The following is a 21,145-nucleotide window of genomic DNA, read 5'->3' as shown; positions in this document are numbered from 1 at the left end:
TTTGTGGTTTATACATTAATTTGAAGATTAAATGTGAAATTATTTCAATTATAAAAGTATATTTAAAAACTTTAATGTTAGTTGGGATTAATCACGATTTCAGAAAGTTTTTTTTTTTTTTTTTTTTTATCGATTGACAGCAATGATAATACAAAGAACTGATGTAAACTGGTAACCTTTTTTAAAACAATATTTACAACCAGTAAAATTCTTCCTATCTACTTCTGTTTTAGGTATGTCCAGGCAATTGCCTCGTGCAGTTCTTTGGAATAGTCACCATACTGTGTTTGTCAAATTGAAACGCTCCACAGTCAAGGTAAGACCTGTACACTGTATAATCAAATTTTGCTGCCATGTTTTTGTTGTCTCTTAAATTTTACAATGTATTAATTTTGCTACCTCTCTAAAGGATGGTATTTTCCGGCTGGATTATCTTGATGTGGCTGGAAAATTGCAGACAGTCATGTTGTCCTGTGTTCAACAGACGTTTAAAAAGGACATCAGAAAACGAAGACAAAACCCTTTTGATTTTATTCGGGAATATGATTCAGTACCTACTGTTGGGGCAAATTTAGGTCTTTTGGACTTTGAAGTCAAACCCACTGTTCCTTGTGGGGAATTTGAAAAAACACCTAAAACGACCCAAATGATGCTTGCATCCAGCACAACAACATTTTCAGACCCCAGTACATGGACAAACACAAATCCCTTTAGGTCACCTGAGATAACTATTGGAACAACCCAGAAAGCAGAAACCTCAAGTGCTGCTACACAGTCAAGTGGAATGACCAAAACTGTAACTTCTGTTGTTGATGCTGATGCAGAATTTGGGACCGATTTTTATTTCAAACCCACTGTTCCATGCGGGGAATTTGAAGAAACTCCTAAAACTACCCAAAGGATACTTCCATCCAGCACACCTATACATCCTGATCCCACTTCATGGACAAACGCAGAACCCTTCAGGCCACCAGATATTACTCTTGGTACAACCAAAGAAGGGGAATCCTCAAGTGCAGCTACACAACCAGACAGGATCACCAAAACTGCAACTCCTGTTGTTGATGCCGATGTAGAGTTTGGGACAGATTTTGACCTTTCCACACCCACTGTTCCCTGTGGGGAACTTGAAAAAAACCTTAAAACTACCCAAAGAACACTTTCATCAAGTATTCCCACTCAAACAGGCCAGTCTACATTGAAAAGCACAAGACATGACTCTGAATGGGGTTTCTCAAATATCCCATTGACTTCTTTGAGTTCTGCAGAAACAACTCACTCAGTTAGCTCAACAGAAATTGTATTGAAAACATTCACACCTGTTATGACAACTGCTGGAGCAACAACCTTACCTGAAACCATGCCTTATTTAACATCTGTTGCTGGAACCACAATAGCTCTGATAACTACTTCTGCTGAAACTACTTTTCCAGACACCACTTCCATAGAAACTACTTCTCAGAGAACTAATACTGCTGAAATAATGCCCTCCAATAGTTCAACAATAAATACTTTAGGAGCATCCACAAATGTAATGACAACTGTTGGAGCACCAATCTCACCTGACCCAACACCTGCCGCAACGTTTGCTGTTGAAACCACAATGGCTAAAACTACCACAGAGACTGCAACCCTTGCCCCCACTGCTGAAGAAACTACTAACTTTGTCACCTCTTCTGCTGAAAATACATCCTTAGTTAGTTCAACAGGAATAGTATTGGAAACGTTGACACCAGTAATGACCACTGCTGGAAAAACAACTGCAGCTTTAACCAACCCTGGCTTAACATCTGCTATTGAATCAACAATGAATCAAACTAGCGCTCCTTCAGAAACTACTACCCTTGGCATCACTTCTGTTGAAAGCACAACCCAGAGAACCACTTCTGCAGGACCTTCTACCCTTGGAGCCACTTCTGTGGAAAGCACAACCCTGGGCACAACTTCTGCACAAACAACATCCTCTATAAGTTCAACAAGAATCTTGGAAACATCCATGCTTGTAATGACAACTGCTCAGCCAATGGCATCCAGCTTAACTACCCCTGCCTTAACATCTGCTGTTGAAACCACATTGGCTCAAACTACACATTTTACAGAAATTAGTACGCTTGAGGGCATTTCTGCAGCAAGTACTTCACTTGACACCCCTTTTGAAGGAAGTACAACCTTGGGCACAACCTCTGCTGAATCTACTACCCTTGGCATCACTTATGCAGAAACCACTTCTACTTCTGTAGAAAGCACAACCCTGGGCACGATTTCTGCAGAAACTACTACCACTTCTGTAGAAAGCACAACCCTGGGCACGACTTCTGGAGAAACTACTACCACTTCTGTAGAAAGCACAACCCTGGGCACGATTTCTGGAGAAACTACTACCACTTCTGTAGAAACCACAACCCTGGGCACAACCTCTGCTGAATCTACTACCCTTGGCATCACTTCTGCCGAAACCATTTCTACTTCTATAGAAAGCACAACCCTGGGCACGACTTCTGCAGAAACTACTGCCCTTGGCATCACTTCTGCAGAAACTACTACAACTTCTGAAGAAAGAACCACCCTGGGAACCACTGCTGCAGAAACTACTACCCTTAGTACCACTTCTGTAGAAAGCACTACCTTGCGCACCACTTCTGCAGGAAAAACATCCTCTGTAAGTTCAACAGGAATCTTGGAAACATCCAAGCTTGTGATGACAACTGCTGGAACGGCAGCATCAACCATAACTACACCTGTCTCAACATCTGCAGTTGAAACCACAATGGGTCAAACTCCTTTTACAGAAACTACTACCCTTGGCATCACTTCTGCCGAAACTACAACCACTTCTGCAGAAAGCACAACCCTGGGCATGACTTCTGCAGAAACTACTGCCCTTGGCATCACTTCTGCAGAAACTACTACAACTTCTGAAGAAAGAACCACCCTAGGAACCACTGCTGCAGAAACTACTACCATTGGTGCCACTTCTGTAGAAAGCACAACCTTGCGCACCACTTCTGCAGGAACAACATCCTCTGCAAGTTCAACAGGAATCTTGGAAACATCCAAGCTTGTGATGACAACTGCTGGAACGGCAGCATCAACCATAACTACGCCTGTCTCAACATCTGCAGTTGAAACAACAATGGCTCAAACCACTTTTACAGAAACTACTACCCTTGGCATCACTTCTGCCGAAACTACTACCACTTTCTGTAGAAAGCACAACCCTGGGCACGACTTCCGCAGAAAATACTACCACTTCTGTAGAAAGGCACAACCTTGGGCACAACCTCTGCTGATTCTACTACCCTTGGCATCACTTCTGCAGAAACCACTTCTAATTCTGTAGAAAGCACAACCCTGGGCACGACTTCTGCAGAAACTACTACCACTTCTGTAGAACAGCACAACCCTGGGCACGACTTCTGCAGAAACTACTACCACTTCTGTGGAAAACACAACCCTGGGCACGACTTCTGAAGAAACTACTACCCACTTCTATAGAAAGCACAACCCTGGGCACGACTTCTGCAGAAACTACTACTACTTCTGTAGAAAGCACAACCCTGGGCACGACTTCTGCAGAAACTACTACCACTTCTGCAAAAAAAACACAACCCTGGGCACGACTTCTGCCGAAAACTACTACCACTTCTGTAGAAAGCACAACCCTGGGCACGACTTCTGCAGAAACTACTGCCCTTGGCATCACTTCTGCAGAAACTACTACCACTTCTGTAGAAAGCACAACCCTGGGCACGACTTCTGCAGAAACTACTACCACTTCTGTAGAAAACACAACCCTGGGCACGACTTCTGCAGAAACTACTAACACTTCTGTAGAAAACACAACCCTGGGCACGACTTCTGCAGAAACTACTACCACTTCTGCAAAAAACACAACCCTGGGCACGACTTCTGCAGAAACTACTACCACTTCTGCAAAAACACAACCCTGGGCACGACTTCTGCAGAAACTACTACCACTTCTGTAGAAAGCACAACCCTGGGCACGACTTCTGCAGAAACTACTACCACTTCTGCAAAAAACACAACCCTGGGCACGACTTCTGCAGAAACTACTAACACTTCTGTAGAAAGCACAACCCTGGGCACGACTTCTGCAGAAACTACTGCCCTTGGCATCACTTCTGCAGAAACTACTACAACTTCTGAAGAAAGAACCACCCTAGGAACCACTGCTGCAGAAACTACTACCATTGGTGCCACTTCTGTAGAAAGCACAACCTTGCGCACCACTTCTGCAGGAACAACATCCTCTGTAAGTTCAACAGGAATCTTGGAAACATCCAAGCTTGTGATGACAACTGCTGGAACGGCAACATCAACCATAACTACACCTGTCTCAACATCTGCAGTTGAAACCACAATGGGTCAAACTCCTTTTTACAGAAACTACTACCCTTGGCATCACTTCTGCCAAAACTACAACCACTTCTGCAGAAAGCACAACCCTGGGCATGACTTCTGCAGAAACTACTGCCCTTGGCATCACTTCTGCAGAAACTACTACAACTTCTGAAGAAAGAACCACCCTGGGAACCACTGCTGCAGAAACTACTACCCTTGGTACCACTTCTGCAGGAACAACATCCTCTGCAAGTTCAACAGGAATCTTGGAAACATCCAAGCTTGTGATGACAACTGCTGGAACGGCAGCATCAACCATAACTACGCCTGTCTCAACATCTGCAGTTGAAACAACAATGGCTCAAACCACTTTTACAGAAACTACTACCCTTGGCATCACTTCTGCCGAAACTACTACCACTTCTGTAGAAAGCACAACCCTGGGCACGACTTCCGCAGAAAATACTACCACTTCTGTAGAAAGCACAACCTTGGGCACAACCTCTGCTGATTCTACTACCCTTGGCATCACTTCTGCAGAAACCACTTCTAATTCTGTAGAAAGCACAACCCTGGGCACGACTTCTGCAAAAACTACTACCACTTCTGTAGAAAGCACAACCCTGGGCACGACTTCTGCAGAAAAACTACTACCACTTCTGTAGAAAGCACAACCCTGGGCACGACTTCTGCAGAAACTACTACCACTTCTGTAGAAAGCACAACCCTGGGCACGACTTCTGCAGAAACTACTACCACTTCTGTAGAAAGCACAACCCTGGGCACGACTTCTGCAGAAACTACTACCACTTCTGTGGAAAACACAACCCTGGGCACGACTTCTGCAGAAACTACTACCACTTCTGCAAAAAAAACACAACCCTGGGCACGACTTCTGCAGAAACTACTAACACTTCTGTAGAAAGCACAACCCTGGGCACGACTTCTGCAGAAACTACTGCCCTTGGCATCACTTCTGCAGAAACTACTACAACTTCTGAAGAAAGAACCACCCTAGGAACCACTGCTGCAGAAACTACTACCCTTGGTACCACTTCTGCAGGAACAACATCCTCTGCAAGTTCAACAGGAATCTTGGAAACATCCAAGCTTGTGATGACAACTGCTGGAACGGCAGCATCAACCATAACTACGCCTGTCTCAACATCTGCAGTTGAAACAACAATGGCTCAAACCACTTTTACAGAAAACTACTACCCTTGGCATCACTTCTGCCGAAACTACTACCACTTCTGTAGAAAGCACAACCCTGGGCACGACTTCCGCAGAAAAAAATACTACCACTTCTGTAGAAAGCACAACCTTGGGCACAACCTCTGCTGATTCTACTACCCTTGGCATCACTTCTGCAGAAACCACTTCTAATTCTGTAGAAAGCACAACCCTGGGCACGACTTCTGCAGAAACTACTACCACTTCTGTAGAAAGCACAACCCTGGGCACGACTTCTGCAGAAACTACTACCACTTCTGTGGAAAGCACAACCCTGGGCACGACTTCTGCAGAAACTACTACCACTTCTGTAGAAAGCACAACCCTGGGCACGACTTCTGCAGAAAATACTACCACTTCTGTAGAAAGCACAACCCTGGGCACAACTTCTGCAGAAACTACTACCACTTCTGTGGAAAACACAACCCTGGGCACGACTTCTGCAGAAACTACTACCACTTCTGCAAAAAACACAACCCTGGGCACGACTTCTGCAGAAACTACTACTACTTCTGTAGAAAGCACAACCCTGGGCACGACTTCTGCAGAAACTACTACCACTTCTGTAGAAAAACACAACCCTGGGCACGACTTCTGCAGAAACTACTACCACTTCTGTAGAAAAACACAACCCTGGGCACGACTTCTGCAGAAACTACTACCACTTCTGCAAAAAACACAACCCTGGGCACGACTTCTGCAGAAACTACTAACACTTCTGTAGAAAACACAACCCTGGGCACGACTTCTTCTAAATCTACTACCCTTGGCATCACTTCTGCAGAAACTACTACAACTTCTGAAGAAAGAACCACTGCTGCAGAAACTACTACCCTTAGTACCACTTCTGTAGAAAGCACTACCTTGCGCACCACTTCTGCAGGAAAAACATCCTCTGTAAGTTCAACAGGAATCTTGGAAACATCCAAGCTTGTGATGACAACTGCTGGAACCGCAGCATCAACCATAACTATGCCTGTCTCAACATCTGCGGTTGAAACCACAATGGCTCAGACTATTTTTATAGAAACTACTACCCTTGGCATCACTTCCACAGAAATTTCTACCACTTCTGAAGAAAGAACAACCCTGGAAACCATTACCTTTGGCACCACTTCTGTAGAAAGCACAACCCTGGGCACAACTTTCTGAAGAAAGAACCACCCTGGGAACCACTTCTGCAGAAACGGCTATCCTTGGCATCACTTCTGCAGAAACTACTACCACTTCTGTAGAAAGAACAACCCTAGGCACAACTTCTGCAGAAACTACTACCACTTCTGTAGAAAGCACAACCCTGGGCACAACTTCTGCAGAAACTACTACCACTTCTGTAGAAAGCACAACCCTGGGCACAACTTCTGCAGAAACGAGTACCCTTGGCATCACTTCTGCAGAAACTACTACCACTTCTGTAGAAAGCACAACCCTGGGCACAACTTCTGCAGAAACTACTACCACTTCTGTAGAAAGCACAACCCTGGGCACAACTTCTGCAGAAACGGCTACCCTTGGCATCACTTCTGCAGAAACTACTACCACTTCTGTAGAAAGAACAACCCTAGGCACAACTTCTGCAGAAACTACTACCACTTCTGTAGAAAGCACAACCCTGGGCACAACTTCTGCAGAAACGGCTACCCTTGGCATCACTTCTGCAGAAACTACTACCTTCTATGTAGAAAGCACAACCCTGGGTATGACTTCTGCAGAAACTACTACCCTTGGCATCACTTCCACAGAAATGTCTACCACTTCTGAAGAAAGAACAACCCTGGAAACTATTACTTTTGGCACCACTTCTGCAGAAAGCACAACCCTGCGCACAACTTCTGCAGAAAGCACAACCCTGGGCACAACTTCTGCAGAAACAGCTACCCTTGTCATCACTTCTGCAGAAACTACTACCATTTCTGTAGAAAAAACAACCCTAGGCACAACTTCTGCAGAAACTACTACCACTTCTGTAGAAAGCACAACCCTGGGCACAACTTCTGCAGAAACGGCTACCCTTGGCATCACTTCTGCAGAAACTACTACCTCTTCTGTAGAAAGCACAACCCTGGGTATGACTTCTGCAGAAACTACTACCCTTGGCATCACTTCCACAGAAATGTCTACCACTTCTGAAGAAAGAACAACCCTGGAAACCATTACCTTTGGCACCACTTCTGTAGAAAGCACAACCCTGGGCACAACTTCTGCAGAAAGCACAACCCTGGGCACAACTTCTGCAGAAACGGCTATCCTTGGCATCACTTCTGCAGAAACTACTACCATTTCTGTAGAAAAAACAACCCTAGGCACAACTTCTGCAGAAACTACTACCTCTTCTGTAGAAAGCACAACCCTGGGTATGACTTCTGCAGAAACTACTACCCTTGGCATCACTTCCACAGAAATTCCTTCCACTTCTGAAGAAAGAACAACCCTGGAAACTATTACCTTTGGCACCACTTCTGTAGAAAGCACAACCCTGGGCACAACTTCTGCAGAAACGGCTACCCTTGGCATCACTTCTGCAGAAACTACTACCACTTCTTTAGAAAGCACAACCCTGGGTATGACTTCTGCGGAAACGGCTACCCTTGGCATCACTTCTGCAGAAACTACTACAATTTCTGTAGAAAGAACAACCCTGGGCACGACTTCTGCAGAAAATACTACCACTTCTGTAGAAAGCACAACCCGGGGCACAAACTTCTGCAGAAAATACTACCACTTCTGTAGAAAGCACAACCCTGGGCACAACCTCTGCTGAATCTACTACCCTTGGCATCACTTCTGCAGAAACCACTTCTACTTCTGTAGAAAGCACAACCCTGGGCACGACTTCTGCAGAAACTACTACCACTTCTGTAGAAAGCACAACCCTGGGCACAACCTCTGCTGAATCTACTACCCTTGGCATCACTTCTGCAGAAACTACTACCATTTCTGTAGAAAGAACAACCCTGGGCACGACTTCTGCAGAAAATACTACCACTTCTGTAGAAAGCACAACCCTGGGCACGACTTCTGCAGAAACTACTACCACTTCTGTAGAAAGCACAACCCTGGGTATGACTTCTGCAGAAACGGCTACCCTTGGCATCACTTCTGCAGAAACTACTACCATTTCTGTAGAAAGAACAACCCTAGGCACAACTTCTGCAGAAACAGCTACCCTTGGCATCACTTCTGCAGAAAACTACTACCATTTCTGTAGAAAGAACAACCCTGGGCACGACTTCTGCAGAAAATACTACCACTTCTGTAGAAAGCACAACCCTGGGCACAACTTCTGCAGAAACTACTACCACTTCTGTAGAAAGCACAACCCTGGGCACAACCTCTGCTGAATCTACTACCCTTGGCATCACTTCTGCAGAAACCACTTCTACTTCTGTAGAAAGCACAACCCTGGGCACGACTTCTGCAGAAACTACTACCACTTCTGTAGAAAGCACAACCCTGGGCACAACCTCTGCTGAATCTACTACCCTTGGCATCACTTCTGCAGAAACTACTACCATTTCTGTAGAAAGCACAACCCTGGGCACGACTTCTGCAGAAACTACTACCACTTCTGTAGAAAGCACAACCCTGGGTATGACTTCTGCGGAAACGGCTACCCTTGGCATCACTTCTGCAGAAACTACTACCATTTCTGTAGAAAGAACAACCCTAGGCACAACTTCTGCAGAAACAGCTACCCTTGGCATCACTTCTGCAGAATCTACTACCACTTCTGCAGAAAGCACAACCCTGGGCACAACTTCTGCAGAAACGAGTACCCTTGGCATCACTTCTGCAGAAACTACTACCACTTCTGTAGAAAGCACAACCCTGGGCACGACTTCTTCTGCAGAAGAGTGTACTTTTGGTATCTTTTGTGGAGAATATTATAACTTCTGTAGAAAGCACAACCCTGGGTATGACTTCTGCAGAAACGGCTACCCTTGGCATCACTTCTGCAGAAACTACTACCACTTCTGTAGAAAGCACAACCCTGGGCACGACTTCTGCAGAAAATACTACCACTTCTGTAGAAAGCACAACCCTGGGCACAACTTCTGCAGAAACTACTACCACTTCTGTAGAAAGCACAACCCTGGGCACAGCCTCTGCTGAATCTACTACCCTTGGCATCACTTCTGCAGAAACTACTACAATTTCTGTAGAAAGCACAACCCTGGGCACGACTTCTGCAGAAACTACTACCACTTCTGTAGAAAGAACAACCATGGGAACCACTGCTGCAGAAACTGCTACCCTTGGCTCTACTTCTGCAGCAAGTACCTCACTTGTCACACCTATTGTAGAAAGCACAACCCTTGGTGCCACTACTGCAGAAAAAACATCCTCTGCAAGTTCAACAGGAATCTTGGAAACATCCATGCTTGTAACAACAAATGCTGGAACAACAGCAACTACTCCTGCTTCAATATCTGCAGTTGAAACCACAATAGCTCAAACTACCACTCCTGCAGAAACTATGACCCTTGACACCACTTCTGCGGCAAGTACCTTACTTGGCATAACTTCTGCAACCAGTATCTCACTTGGCACCACTTCTGTAGAAAGTACAACCGTGAGCACAACCTCTGCAAAAACTACTACCCTTGTCACCCCTTTTGTAGAAAGCACAACCCTTGGCACCACTTCTGCAGAAAAAACATCCTCTGCAAGTTCAACAGGAATCTTGGGAACATCCACGCTTGTAACAACTGCTGGAACAACAACGCCTGGCTCAACATCTGCAGTCGAAACCACAATGGCTCAAACTACATATTTTTCAGAAATTATTGCACTTGGCTCTTCTTCTGTTGAAAGTACTACTACTTCTGTAGAAGGTACAACTCTGGGCACCATTTCTGCAGAAACTACTACCCTTGGCACCACTTCTGTAGGAAGCATTACCCTTGGCACCACTTCTGCAGAAAAAACATCTTCTGCAAGTTCAACAGGAATCTTGGAAACATCCATGCTTGTAACAACTGCTGGAACAACAGCAGGTATGCCTTACTCCACATCTGCAGTTGAAGTGCTTGATGGCACTTTTGCTGAAACACCCTCAGTTAGTTCAGCAGGAACTACAGCTATAGGCACACCTGTCTTAACGCCTGCTGTTGAAACCACAATGGCTCAAACTACCATTAGGCACCACTACTGTAGAAACAACTACCTTTTGCATAACTTCTGTAAAAAACACAGTTGGTCCCTCTTTTGTAAAGGGTACCAGTTGTGCGCAAACTAGTACCCTTGGCACCAATTTTGCTTGAAACAAAACTGTTGGAACAAACTGCTGTAGAAGCCACAATGGCTCAAACTACCACTTCTGCAGATATTACTACAGAAATTTCTACTCTTGGTACCACTTCTACAGAAATGACAATTGCTGGAACAACAACGTCAGCTATAATTATGCCTGCCTTAAAATCTGCTGCTGATTCCACAATGGCTCTAAAAACTACAGCTTCTGCAAAAATATATCCTACAGTTACCACTGCAATAGAAACTAGTACTAGTACTATGCCTGGCATTAATGTCTGCTGTTAAAATCACAGCGTATCAAACCGAAACTACTATGGTGCCCTTGGCACCAGTGCTGCAGAAACTACAACCCTAGGCACCACTTTTACTGAAACGCTGTTAATTCAACAGGAAAATTTATGGAAATATCCACACCAGTAATGACACCTGCTGGAACAATCACATCTGAAACTACTCCTGGCTTAACATTTGTTGAAACCACAGTGGCTCTGAAAACTCCCACTTCTATGGAAACTATTTTCCTAGGCACGACCTATCCAGAAACTACTACAATCTCGACAGTCTCTTCAAAAACTACAACTTCTGCAGTAGGTAGTATACCACTTCTTTTGAAACAAGTTCATTTTTGCAAACATCTACACTTTTATGAGAGGTGGGTAGAGAACCCAAAAACTGTACTCAAGTAAAAGTAATAGTCTGAATAGTTACTTGAGTAAAAGTAAAAAAGTATCGGATAAAAAAAAAAAAAAAAAAAAAAAAACCTTTAGTTAGTTACTAGTTACTTTGAAGCAAATACTGTATATCTATACACACACACACATGCGCACACACACACACACACACGCACGTTCAAAAGTTTTTTCATATATATTTTTAATGTAATTTATTTCAGTAATGCAAATCAGAATTTTCATCAGCCTTTACACCAGTCTTCATTATCACATAATCCTTCAGAAATCATTCCAATATGTTGATTTATTATCAATGGCTTTTTGGCTTTTTTATTCATCAAAGAATCCTAAACAAAATGTCACAGGTTCCAAAAAATTAGGCAGCAAAACGGTTTCCAACATTGGTAATAAATCAATATATTAGAATGATTTCTGAAGGATCATATGAATCTGAAAACTGGAGTACCAGCTGATGAAAATTCTGATTTGCATCACTCAATTCAATTATATTTTAAAGTAGGTTTTGTATTATATATGTGTAACGATATATGTAAACAATATCTGATGTACATATTATATATGTAACGAAACAAATGCACATTGATGGATCTTCTGTCTGTTCTGCAAAATGTAAACAAATATTTCTGCCAGCGTAAATATTGTGAAAATATCAATATTAAATGTGTCTAGGCAAAGGCAGGGTTTGACGGGTGTTCATTTCATACTCTGTGTCATCTCATTTAAGGTATAAATTATACGTTGTATTTATAGCATAAGGTACATGTATAACAAACTGGTAATGTCATAGCGGTATTGTGTACTGTGATTGAATGTAGATTATCTGTGGACTACCTGTGGAACCATAGACTGCACACACGGTATTCATCTAATAACAATCTTTATAGCTAGCAAACAATAGTCTTTGCAGATTTGCTTTCAATTGACTATAGATCCAAAGCTATGCTTCAATGCTCTTGATGTTCTTAAACTGTTACATCTCTGAGTAAGAAACAGCTTCAGACGACTGCGCGCATGCTGCAGGGACCTGAACGAATCATTCAAACTGATTCGCAAACCAATTCACCGGTTTGCCAACTGGTTTGATCAAGCCTTTGAACAGAATTCAATCTTGAAATGGGCATTGCTCATTACCAAAAGAAAAGTAGATGGTGTGTTTGAAATAAACAAGCATTTTTAACTTATATTGCATTAAGATAAAGTAATGAGAGGAACGTCGCCCACAGTAACGAAGTAAAAGTACCGTTTTTTTTTTTTTTACTAAAAATATACCTGAGTAAAAGTACCCATCTTCAAATATACTCAAAGTATTAGTTACATTTTAACTTGAGTACATTTTTTTGGGTCACTAAGTAAATATAACCCGTTACTACCCACCTCTGACCTTTATTGACTTTAAAACAAGTAGGGCAAGGAAAAATAGACTAACTAAAGTGCAAGCTGTAAGTAAATCTGGCCCTTGAATTAGTTTTGTAGATGGTACATTTTAAAATATTCACACCTTTAATGACAACCACAGTTTTTAGATTTCTCTCAATTAAAAGGACAACATGGAAGAAAATTGTCCACAAAAAAAAAGCGACATTATCAACATTTATTGCATTGGTCCATTTTCTTTGAATATATCTGATTTCTTTTGTCTTGTTCCTTAAGGTGAATTAACTTTGTTTGTGGTCACAATGGCCACAACGGAGGCTGCAGATTTAAAGATGTGTGGTGTATGAACGGAACTGTTTTTCAGGTTAGTCTTTCAGAAGCATATCAGATGTGCAGATTTTATTTAATTTCATAAGCCTAACAGTATACATTGCTTATTAATTTTGCAGTTTACATTTGGCTAAGACTGTTCATGTCTAAGTAGTATGGGATTTTTTTTTTTTCTTTTTACAGGGTACATTTACTAAACACTTTCACTGTTCTCAAAGGGATAGTTCCCACAAAGTACAAAATGATGTGTAATCCATCCCATCTATACGTTTCATATAGATTTTCAGTGGATGGACAAAAATTAAAATGAAGATGAACATTTTTTATAAATTTGGAAAGGTATATGAGTGTGCAATTGACCGTTTTCATTTTTGGGTGAACTAAACCTAGAGGGTTGTTTCCCTTTCATGTTAAGTATATTAATCCACATAACCTTTAATAAACTAATTATAATAATCATGTTTTGCAGATGTTCATGTTTATCTAAGGAACAAGCCTACCATTGCTCGTGTCACTACTAACAAGATGAGATGAGCAGATGATGGACAGAGATAAGGACAAGATCTTGTGGGATTCCCTGAAGACTGCTAAACTCTGTTACAGATACTGATCTCTGTGCTCATGCCTCTTAATATGGGAATATAAATGTAAAAAGAAAATAAAAATTTAAGCATTTAAAGAGGCTTCTGACAAAATATATACTGAATATTTTATATTTGTTGCAATTGAAAATGAGTTTTATAGTCTGTGTAATGTAAATATCACTATTAAATGAATAAAAGATTTTCACTGTTCAACATAGTGTTGTCTTGATTACTTTTACATCTAGTAATTTAGCAAATGCTGTTATCCAAAGCGACTTACAAATGAACAATTAAAGCAATCAAACCCACCAAAAGAGCAATAATATGCAAGTGCTATGACAAGTTTCGGTTGGCATAGCAAGGTTCCTTGTGTATTCTATTCTATTGTGTATAAATTCAGTTTATTTGTATAGCGCTTTTCACGATGCAAATCGTTGCAAAGCGGGTTTACAGAAAATGAAAGTTTCTACATTACATTTAGTAGCAGCTTATCAGTGGTGACTATCTCAAGTTGAAGTCCATTTGGCAGAACTGTGACCGATACGGTGTATAAGCTTTTTATGTTATATTTTTGTTCAACCCCTTGAATTAAGGCTTAAAGTCTGCACTACAATTTCATCTTGATTGTTTCATTTGAATTCTATTCTGGTGGCATACAGAGCCGAAATTATGAAAATTGTGTCCGTGTCCAAATATATATGGACCTAACTGTATTTCAGTTTTTTTTTTTAGATGTTTTATGATTTTTTTTTTCTTATTTTAATTCTTTATAGTAACAAATAACATAAGTGCTGTTACGATTTCTTATTGCTACTTGTTTTGTGTATATTGCATTGGCAATCTTGTTTGTAAATGCAAACAGGCCAGTAAAGTGCTTTAAATAACATTTAAAAAATTGAACATAAAACACTGCCTGAAACACAACAACAGGCTTCACCTATGAGACACTGTTGCCACCTTTTTTACGGGTGGGTTAGGATCAATGTCCTGCTTAATTCAGAGTACAAATTGGATTTACATCCCAAATGGTTGACAAAATAAGGAAAATGATTCAGCACTGAAATGAACACTTCATATACACAATTTTAATTCAGTACAATACAGATATTAAAGTACTGACTATGACTGGAGTCATATTATTCACCTTTTTCACTCAATATCACTGTAAAGTTTATCTCTCTTTATGTAGGTCTATGAGCACCTCCCTTTAGCATGTTATCTAGCCTTGCATGATATTCTAGAAAGCTCTTAGACAATCATCACAGCATACACTGCATTACTCCGCCTTCTACTGGTTAACCGAGGTACTTCAACTGTGGTCAGATGCACAAAATGCCCAGGTAAAAGTTGCATTGACCAACAATTAAATTAACCAGAATGCATTTGCTGCATTCTGAAATGTTGTTGATTCTGATTGTGCAGTCTGTGATAACTGCTGAAGACAACTGAACGAGTTGGGTCATTCTTCATTTGTGATGACAAGTGGTGCCTCCCTTTATACATACCAATAAGTATTTTATTTATTTGCACATTTGTATTCTATCAAATCACATTGTTACTATTGTTCTTGTGTTTTAATTTTTTGTTCTCAACAATAAATGGGCCTAAACCTACAGTGCACTTTATACTAAAGATTATACTAAAACAACATTTAAAAAGAGGGGCACCCACACTCAAAACCTACTTGACATGTTATGAGCAGGTGCTTAGGGAAGTGACCTGTAATTTTTTAGCTGATCAGGATATAAAGAAACACCTGATGGACAGGAAAGTCCAGGTCAAAACAAATCCCCCGTCTGGAAAATCAGCTAGGCGCTAACAGATGTTTCCCTGGGCTCATGTCCAGAAAATAGTGAGAAGATAAAGAGACTGTTACTTGCTTAGACGTTCTCACAGCTCTTTGGAGATAAATCTCAGTTGGTTTCTCAGTGCAAGTCTCATGACTGCTATGAGGAAAGAGGCGAGAAATACTCCTTGGTTGGCCAATATGTACGACACATAGTGGCCCCAAAATGTGTTTAGACACTTTCAAGTATGACTCTGCAAAGAATTAATTCCAAGTAAAGCTCAAGTACCATGGTCACTTTCCATGCAAGTGTTTTAATCATGTCACTGATTTTGTGTGTGTGTGTGTGTGTGTGTGTGTTTGTGACACATCAGGACACAACTTTGTATAATGACATGGGTATGACACAGGTATTACAAGGAGAGGGTGACTTATGAGGAAATAACCCATGTCCCCATTTTTCAAAACGCTTATAAACCATACAGAATGAGTTTTTTTGAGAAAGTAAAAATGCACAAAGTTTCCTGTAAGGTGTAGGGTTGGTGTAGGACGATAGAATATACAGTTTGTACAGTATAAGAACCATTACCCCATGGGATGTCCATGTCCTCACTTTTCACAAAAACAAACGTGTGTGTGTGTGTCAGATCACACAGTTGTTCTATAATGAACCGAAATTATTTTTAATATTTTGCTTCGAAGCATGTTTTGCTATCTTTATTTAAATTAAATGTCGCTTTGTTTTATGTTTTGCAGCTTATTGCCATCCACTGTGTACAGTAACATACACACATACTTTATATGTACTTTTAAACACTCACTTTTATTTTTCCTCAAACAAGCATTTTTTTAGTTTGTTTTACAGAACGTTGTGACTCATGAAATATGAAGAAAGCAGTGTCTTCTCTCAGGCAGAAGAATCTCTCTGTGATGTCTCTCTAGCGCCTCCTCTCTCGATCAGGTCGCTATAGAAACAGCAGTTCCCCTCGTGCGCTCAGCGAGCGACTGCAGCTGGAGACACAATAACAGCGACGCGTGCACAGGTAAGTAAAAACCTGTCAAAGCTGCCGTAAGTGATGTTTAAATGCGGTTTATTAGTGTAACAGTGCACTGTATTCGAAGGTGGTTTGTATTAAACATGAAACATGCGTGTCCTGTAGCAATTTTAAATCGGCGTCGGTCATGTCATGTTGTTAAATCGGGCCTGCGCTGCTTACGTGTTAATTAACTAATGCTCTGAATATAGAATATGCTCGAATATCGACTCGCGTATTAGGGGTGGGATATACCCGGCCTCTTAAGAAAAATACGTTAAGTAACAAGATTATTCAAACTGAACAAGGCGTAGATGTAACGGTATTTATGGGACTTTTCACCAAATACCCATATAGCCTACTGTCGTGCTCGTTTATAAGATTAAACGTGTAAAACGTTATTCCTGTACGTATCAGTTGAACGCAAATTGCGAGAGCTGTTGCGTGCATCAATGTGTCATTTTAATACTAGCTCAATATTCCTGCTGCACTGACTATAAAGAATTCGAAGAATGCGATTTTTCCATATAAAATGGATAATAAATTTAAGTGAGGCTGTGTCTACTTAAAAATCCGAGTAACGTTATGTCTGTGAGTTCAAGCTCACTGTACACAGATTTTGGTTGAAGGATGCTTTGTTGGAGCGCACCTCCTCCCTCTCCATCTCTAAAGAACAGAGATGCGGCCATGATTCCAGCTCTTCATGCGTCTGCATTCAGCCATCTCAGAGTCTGAAATCACGCTCTGTGTCTGAAATGATAGACGACTCGTTTTTATTACAAGTCGTGGTTACGCGTCGTCGCTGGCCGAATGCCGATTCGGTGTTCAAATAATGGCATGCAACGCCTTTCTTCAGCGACTGTAGGCTACAGTTGTCTAATCATGGGGATGCAGAATATCATTCAGTAACCAGGGTTATTCTGCATATGTTCACCGCGCTTCGCACGTGCGGTCGTATTGGTTGCGGAACCTACTGTATCATTGTGTTACATCGCATCCCTGTGGACTGTAATCCGATTTAAAATGGGGGTTGAGCACACGCCTCTCTGGTTGTGTTATTGGGTTGCCTCACCTTTTTCTCATTAATTACAGTTGACGGTTTCTATCGATTACATTATTATTGCCGATTGCAGTTTGATGGGTTAAAATGCTATGAGACTGTACTGAGGTGACTGATTCTGGATTACAGGCGACGGGCAAAGTAACTGTTGAAGACCAGACATGCCCCTCTGACAAGACCCTTCAAAGGGTGTATCCAGACTCCAGAGGCGTCACGCACATTTTGTATTTTTTTTATCTATTCAGTAACGCTTTATTTTGATGGTGCCTTTTGAACTCTCTGTTGACAATTAGTAATGTTGCACTTAGGTCAGCTAACTCTCATTAGAGTTTTAGTAGACTGTCTGCTTAATTTCTGCTAACTCTTCATTGTCATAGTCTCCCAAGACATTACTGACTATAAATAACTTTGCAAGTACATGCCATCTTAATCTAACCCTAACTCTAGCACTCTAATACTCTACTAACTCGCTTAATGAAAGTTAGTAAATATGTAGGGACAATGTTACTTATAGTCTGTAAAATATGTTAAAGGGATGATCAAAATAAATTTAAATTATCTACTCTATTCTATTGTTTAGATTTTTTCAATTCAATATTATTATTACTATTTTTTTTTTTAATAAACAAAGGAAACACCCAACTGGAATTCTGAAATTGTCAAACAATGGCTGCCATGCACTTTCGTTGGATGGAAAAGAGCAGCTGTGGCATTTTCATTATAAATAGTCCACATTAAAATGGTTTACTACCTAACACTAATTCATAAGTGTTCAGTTAATTAAACCAACCAACTGGGGGTATTTCCAAACACGCTAATGGGGAATTTCAGCATAAGTCTCTCATGTGTTGCATGAGGGTTTAATTGGCATGGTACTGACAGAGGGGTTTCTCTTGCTGCAACACCAGTCTCCTCGGACTGACGTGAGAGGGGATGATTGGGGTTTCTGCCACAGACCTAGCGGTTTGTGTAATTTGAGGTGAATTTGCAGCTGTAGAGACTTCTGACAGAAACATGATGTGCAGAATTCCAGAATTCCATGTCTACATGCATCCACATGGTCCTTTGCCCTGAGAACTTAAGCATGACTGTTCTGGAATGCTGTTAGCCATGAACCGAAGCATATGTAAAGTGGGCTACAAAAGCTTGAGACTGAGGCCAAAATAGAAGATCGAAATGTTTCATTAATAATTGAATGATTCCAAATTATATAGTCATAAGTATATAGATGAATGCAGAATTCAGTATTTGGTTTGTCCTCTTTTTACTTTAAAGAAAGCAGCACTCAAGCTGCATGAAATCCACAAGTTGGGGCAAAACCCGATGATCCGTCTTATACTGCATGACAAGAGCATTTTGTGAGCTTCCATCTGAATATTATTTTACAAAAATTTCATTTTAATACATTTCTAAATTTAAAAGCCATGTCAAGACGAAATGTATTTGTATAGTGCTGTTCTCAATACACATTATTATCTTAAATCAGCACAATGTTAATGTTTATCATATACCTTATAATCACATTTAGCATTTATATTAGAGCTGGATGATTACAGGTCCTTCTCAAAAAATTAGCATATTGTGAAAAAGTTCATTATTTTCCATAATGTAATGATAAAAATTAAACTTTCATATATTTTAGATTCATTGCACACCAACTGAAATATTTCAGGTCTTTTATTGTTTTAGTACTGATGATTTTGGCATACAGCTCATGAAAACCCAAAATTCCTATCTCAAAAAAATTAGCATATCATGAAAAGGTTCTCTAAACGAGCTATTAACCTAATCATCTGAATCAACTAATTAACTCTAAACACCTGCAAAAGATTCCTGAGGCTTTTAAAAACTCCCAGCCTGGTTCATTACTCAAAACCGCAATCATGGGTAAGACGGCCGACCTGACACCCTCAAGCGAGAGGGTAAGACACAGAAAGAAATTTCTGAACGCATAGGCTGTTCCCAGAGTGCTGTATCAAGGTACCTCAGTGGGAAGTCTGTGGGAAGGAAAAAAGTGTGGCAAAAAACGCTGCACAACGAGAAGCGGTGACCGGACCCTGAGGAAGATTGTGGAGAAGGACCGATTCCAGACCTTGGGGGACCTGCGGAAGCAGTGGACTGAGTCTGGAGTAGAAACATCCAGAGCCACCGTGCACAGGCGTGTGCTTTTGAACCCAAAACAGCGGCAGAAGCGCCTGACCTGGGCTACAGAGAAGCAGCACTGGACTGTTGCTCAGTGGTCCAAAGTACTTTTTTCGGATGAAAGCAAATTTTGCATGTCATTCGGAAATCAAGGTGCCAGAGTCTGGAGGAAGACTGGGGAGAAGGAAATGCCAAAATGCCTGAAGTCCAGTGTCAAGTACCCACAGTCAGTGATGGTCTGGGGTGCCATGTCAGCTGCTGGTGTTGGTCCACTGTGTTTTATCAAGGGCAGGGTCAATGCAGCTAGCTATCAGGAGATTTTGGAGCACTTCATGCGTCCATCTGCTGAAAAAGCTTTATGGAGATGAAGATTTCGTTTTTCAGCACGACCTGGCACCTGCTCACAGTGCCAAAACCACTGGTAAATGGTTTACTGACCATGGTATTACTGTGCTCAATTGGCCTGCCAACTCTCCTGACCTGAACCCCATAGAGAATCTGTGGGATATTGTGAAGAGAAAGTTGAGAGACGCAAGACCCAACACTCTGGATGAGCTTAAGGCCGCTATCGAAGCATCCTGGGCCTCCATAACACCTCAGCAGTGCCACAGGCTGATTGCCTCCATGCCACGCCACATTGAAGCAGTCATTTCTGCAAAAGGATTCCCGACCAAGTATTGAGTGCATAACTGAACATAATTATTTGAAGGTTGACTTTTTTTGTATTAAAAACACTTTTCTTTTATTGGTCGGATGAAATATGCTAATTTTTTGAGATAGGAATTTTGGGTTTTCATGAGCTGTATGCCAAAATCATCAGTATTAAAACAATAAAAGACCTGAAATATTTCAGTTGGTGTGAAATGAATCTAAAATATATGAAATGTTAATTTTTATCATTACATTATGGAAAATAATGAACTTTTTCACAATATGCTAATTTTTTGAGAAGGACCTGTATATATTTTTATACCTGGTTGTATATTTGTCTAAATATTAGTAAATATATGAATATTAAATATATATTTTTTTCATAATAAAACATTTATTACTTGATGGGCTGGGCTGCAGTAGTAAAAGACAAATGACATATTTAACATAGAGTACATACTTTTCTGAAAGGAATATTTGTCTTTCCACCACAGTGCAGTGGAATCATTCTACACCCAGTTTATAAGGGAGTGACTCAACATAAGAATCATTTCACATGCTACTGAGATAATAGAAGTTGCTTATGTCATCACAGCACTCAGAATGCATTTTGTGGCATCAGATTTACAGTCTGTATTCTT

The 21,145-nt window shown here is 41.0% G+C and overlaps 2 protein-coding genes across 32 annotated transcripts in view; both read left to right on the top strand.

Annotated features, from left to right (window-relative positions):
- The window catches only part of LOC109087775 (mucin-22-like), a 32,471-nt gene extending 18,427 nt beyond the window's left edge, over window positions 1-14,044 (top strand). For 2 of the 20 annotated variants that reach the window (XM_042734959.1, XM_042734969.1), the window contains 6 exons: window positions 234-316; window positions 410-2,645; window positions 6,479-6,733; window positions 6,846-7,246; window positions 7,298-8,204; window positions 8,359-9,408. In XM_042734959.1, the coding sequence (XP_042590893.1) occupies window positions 234-316; window positions 410-2,645; window positions 6,479-6,733; window positions 6,846-7,246; window positions 7,298-8,204; window positions 8,359-8,936 (4,460 nt within the window). In that variant the 3' untranslated portion in view covers window positions 8,937-9,408. Of the gene's footprint in view, window positions 1-233; window positions 317-409; window positions 3,184-4,086; window positions 4,989-5,660; window positions 7,247-7,297; window positions 9,409-9,484; window positions 11,443-13,193; window positions 13,282-13,716 lie in introns of those variants that run through there. The other 18 variants (XM_042734977.1, XM_042734976.1, XM_042734962.1 and 15 more) reach the window with 17 other exon arrangements.
- A 2,458-nt stretch (window positions 14,045-16,502) lies between these two features.
- The window catches only part of LOC109087789 (microtubule-associated protein tau-like), a 31,054-nt gene continuing 26,411 nt past the window's right edge, over window positions 16,503-21,145 (top strand). For all 12 annotated transcript variants that reach the window (XM_042734958.1, XM_042734953.1, XM_042734956.1 and 9 more), the window contains exon 1: window positions 16,503-16,660. The gene's annotated coding sequence lies outside the window, so the exon portion shown is untranslated. The remainder of the gene's footprint in view (window positions 16,661-21,145) is intronic.

Source organism: Cyprinus carpio, chromosome B12 (genome assembly GCF_018340385.1).
Source record: "Cyprinus carpio isolate SPL01 chromosome B12, ASM1834038v1, whole genome shotgun sequence".
Taxonomy (NCBI): domain Eukaryota; kingdom Metazoa; phylum Chordata; class Actinopteri; order Cypriniformes; family Cyprinidae; genus Cyprinus; species Cyprinus carpio.
Note: the sequence above shows the minus strand (reverse complement) of the source record. Positions and strands in the feature narration are given on the sequence as shown.